The sequence below is a fragment of the Lepidochelys olivacea genome (assembly GCF_965140295.1).
Source record: "Lepidochelys olivacea isolate rLepOli2 genome assembly, chromosome: 4".
Lineage (NCBI taxonomy): Eukaryota > Metazoa > Chordata > Testudines > Cheloniidae > Lepidochelys > Lepidochelys olivacea.
The window spans coordinates 86,991,855-86,995,793 of NC_140414.1; the positions used below are offsets into that span (position 1 = coordinate 86,991,855).

Genomic DNA, 3,939 nt, shown 5'->3' on the forward strand with positions numbered 1-3,939 from the left:
TTTCCTCTGGTTTCTGTTTGTGTGTTTTCGATATTTTCCTCTTAAACCCTTTAAAAAGAGCGAGATCAACTTCCCCAAACTCTCCCATCCTCCCTTTCTCCCCCCCCCCCCCAGGGACAAACACTGCTATCCCCCCGAAAAGGAGTTCTCTGCGCTCTCAAGGCGAGAAACGCGGCTGCCAGAACAGAGGCCATAAAAAAAAGTTAACAATGCTGTGAAAATATGTTTGCAGAAAATAGACAATTGTTGGATTAAACGTATTCAAGTATGAAATAATGCCTTTTTGTGTAAAAACTTCAGCAATGTGCGTGTACAAAAGTTCCCTGTGGCAGTTACTTGCTCCCTTTGTGAGCTGTGCGCTTTGGCGTCTCCACTTGGCGCATTTAACTCAGAGCCCTTTAAACGCGATTGTTTCTTTCTTTTTAATGACATTTACCGGATCAAAACATGCTGTTAATTCGATCAGAAAGCTTTACCCTCCCGAACAATGCCACAATAATTTCTCCTGAAGTTTGTTAAATTGACCAAAATTAGGCAAATGAATAGGGGGTCTGTAGGCGACTCCTCTTGCAGGTGACACCGAATAATGCACTTTCAGACCAGCTGCGATCTCCTCTTTATTTGCCCCTCTTTTCTTTGACCCGCATTATTAAAATTTAGGCCCAATGAAACTATTCATACATTTCAATGGGACATTTTCCTATAGGATAATAGGCTACAAATTGAGCCTCTCCAAAGGGGGGAATAGGGGGGTAAAACAACAACACACAGACACACACCACACAAAAAGGACCGTCGTGTGCCAAAGGCTCGCGGGAGCCTCCCTGGGCCTGCAGAGGGGAGGAGGGGAAAAAGGGGGGGGGGATCGTGTGCCAGCCCCCAGTCCCACACCTGCCGGGATGTCCCAGCACATAAAGCGGTGTAAACAAAAACCCTCGCTGCCATCTCTCATAAAGATGGACGTGTCACCAAGTCGTGTGAGAAAAGCCTGAGAACAAACGGGGCCACTCCGTCTCCAAGGGCTCTCCCTTGAACTGGGCGGAACAGCCTATTAAGGGCTTACTTAATTACTTTAATGACTCTGGACAGGCTTTAAAATGCAGTCAGCGCTTGGACAGGGGAAGGGAGGGGGGCTGCCTGGGATTTGTAAACAGGCGATCGTGTGAGAGACCAGGCGCTTGGAACTAAAGAAGAGAGCTTGTGTTCACACGCTGCTAGCGCGCCACTGCGCTCTGCTTACTGCTCCCCTTAGTCCTGTTGCCATGCAAATGTTATTCTGGGGGCGATCACGTGTCCTTTGAAGGTCCACGTGGAGTAACAAAGCTGATCTGCCCCCTGCTAGCCCCCTTGACTGAAAAAAAAATTTTTTTTACTCCTTTAAAACTGATCTTTAATGCATACATTCCCCAAACTGCTCTCCCTAATCCTAGGGAATCAGGCAAGCTGTGAATACACCGTGTCTCCCCCCAGAAATGATCGCTTTATAAGCAGCCTTTTGGAGGTTAGGGGGCTGCAGTGCACCTGAGACACTTGAGAAGACACAGAGGTTCCCTTCTGCTAGGCTTTCCCCAGCGGTGTGTCTTCCCAGGATGGCCTCTAAACTGAAGGAACGGAAAGTAAGTTGGAGCTAATCCTTGCGCACTGGGGCTGCCGGCTGCTTTCCCAGCCGCGACAGAATGAAGGTTTATTTGTAGGCTTTTCAAAAAACCCTGGGCTCGTGTCTGGTTTGGAAACCAGAACTTAACACTCAGGCCGATCCTCAGCAAGAGCACTGCTGTGGAGATCAGGTTTGGAGGGGGCCTCCCCGGTGCAGTCAAGCAGGGCTGGAGGAGTGCTCGTTTCTGGGGACAAAATGAGCCTGGCTCTTAAAAAAAAAAAATCTAGTGAAAGTTATATGCGAGCGTCTTAGTGAAGGTCAGATCAAATGTCTGACGTTAGAATAACTTTTTTAAAAGGTGAATATCTCTGGATAAAACTAGAAACCAAAGGCTGTGGGGAGTTTCTCTTTGCGTTTTGGGGTGATGTCTGCTCATGTTTCAGACTTCTTCTTCCATGTATCTGTCTGCACATTGTGTGTTATAGAGGACTCCAGTGTCTCACAAAGTGATTGAGAAAAGAAGGAGGGATCGGATCAATCGCTGCCTCAATGAATTGGGGAAGACCGTGCCCATGGCTTTGGCAAAGCAGGTATGCTCCCGCTGCTGGCTAGAGCGCTGAAAAGTGCCGGCGTTACCAAGGGGGACGTGCCACATAGTGCAGATTTAAGGATGAAAATATGTAGCTGCGGTTACCTTCTTTGATTTGCAATGACGCTTATGAGGGAGGTGTATCTGGGAAGTAGCTGCCAGGCTCACAGAGTCAGCAAAGGAAAGTGGCTTGCGTGTCAATGCCCCCTGGCGCTGCCTCCCTGACCCGCTTTAGGATCGCTGGGTTTGGTGAACTCAGCAACAATAATTCTGGCTCTGGTTTCCCCCAGGCTTTTCATGAGGGTTTTGTCTGTGTGTTTCAGAGCTCTGGGAAGTTAGAGAAAGCTGAGATCCTGGAAATGACGGTTCAGTATCTGCGAGCCTTGCATTCTGCAGATTTCCCCCGTGGCAGGGAAAAGGGTAGGTACAACGCTTAGCGTCTTGGTGCCCGTAGTGATCCGTGCACGTTTTGGCACACAGGAAAAAATCCCACGGCTGGGTCTGCAAGCACTCCAGGAACATCCCACCCTTTCATAGTGTAAATCATATTAGCTGGAACCAGAACTGCTGAGGAGTGGGTGGGTGGATAATTCAATAATCTGCGTACTGGTTTAACTGGGCTGTGTTAACATTCAGTGGCTACACGTGCAGGTCTCAGTATCTCCAAAACTCAGAGAGACACTGTGGAATGTTTAAAACTCCCTTTGGCAAAAAGCAGCCAGGTCGGGATCTGACCCGTTATCCTGTTCCGTTTCTTTCCAGCAGAGCTTCTAGCTGAGTTCGCCAACTATTTTCACTATGGATACCATGAGTGTATGAAGAACCTAGTCCATTACCTGACCACAGTGGAACGGATGGAGACCAAAGACACCAAATATGCTCGGATCCTGGCTTTCCTGCAGTCCAAAGCTCGCTTTGTCACCGAACCCATCTTCACCACTCTGGGATCGCTCTCAGAACCGGACTTCTCCTACCAGCTTCACTCAGCTCCGGAGTGCCCGGCTCACAGTCCCAATGAGCCTATGTTTCAGCAGGGATCCGGGGGGCCCTTTTCCTGGCATGGTCCTGCCAGAAGCCCCACCATCCCTTACCTTCCCAACGCAGCCATGCCCCTCCCTAACCCGGGGCAGCAACGCAACACTTTCCTGTCGTCAGGCCAGGGGCTGGACAGACACTATCTCAGCCTGATCGGCCATTCCCACCCCAGCACCTTCAGCCTGCCTCCCGGCCAGCATCCCCACTCTGTGCTATAGCGACTCGGCCTGCGGGCTGCATATTTATGTCGGGGGAAGAGTAAATTATCCACAGGCGCATACGTTTACTTCGTAAGCGCTAGTGTACAAATGTAAATACATATGATTGGGAAGTTATAGCTTGGAATAAATGATCACTGGGAAAGGGGTTAAGGATGTTTCCAGCGTGAGATACTTTTGCGATGCGTTATTTATCCAGCCTGCTAGCTTGTCCTTGCACGCTTCGGTTCTATGTTCTGGGCACAAACCACGTACAGCGCTTGGAATAAATGTGATACAAACTCTCTGGTCTGGTTTCCCAGCGGCACTTCATTGGTAGAGGGGAAAAAATAAAACCAGCGGAAAGGGCTGTGACAAAGGGTTGGGGAGCCGCGTGTCTCCAAGCGCTGGGTCTAGCGCCCCCGGTGCGCTCTGGCAGGAGAGTGTTTCTGGTGTGCCGCGTCACTCGGCGGAGCTAACACGTTGCCTGTGGGCACGGGGGAGGAGGGAGGCAAACATTG

At 49.9% G+C, this 3,939-nt stretch overlaps 1 protein-coding gene across 2 annotated transcripts; it reads left to right on the forward strand.

Moving 5' to 3' along the window:
• Positions 1-1,406: 1,406 nt before the first annotated feature.
• HELT (helt bHLH transcription factor) lies at positions 1,407-3,723 on the forward strand. 2 transcript variants are annotated; one of them, XM_084627510.1, is made up of 4 exons: positions 1,407-1,616; positions 2,083-2,187; positions 2,510-2,606; positions 2,949-3,723. In XM_084627510.1, exons 1-4 carry the CDS (start codon positions 1,590-1,592, stop codon positions 3,437-3,439), a joined length of 720 nt encoding a protein of 239 aa, XP_084483636.1. In that variant the 5' UTR covers positions 1,407-1,589; the 3' UTR covers positions 3,440-3,723. The 2 variants fall into 2 exon arrangements, with proteins under 2 accessions (XP_084483636.1, XP_084483637.1); XM_084627511.1 differs by having other exon boundaries at positions 2,952-3,723.
• The last annotated feature ends 216 nt before the right edge of the window (positions 3,724-3,939 follow it).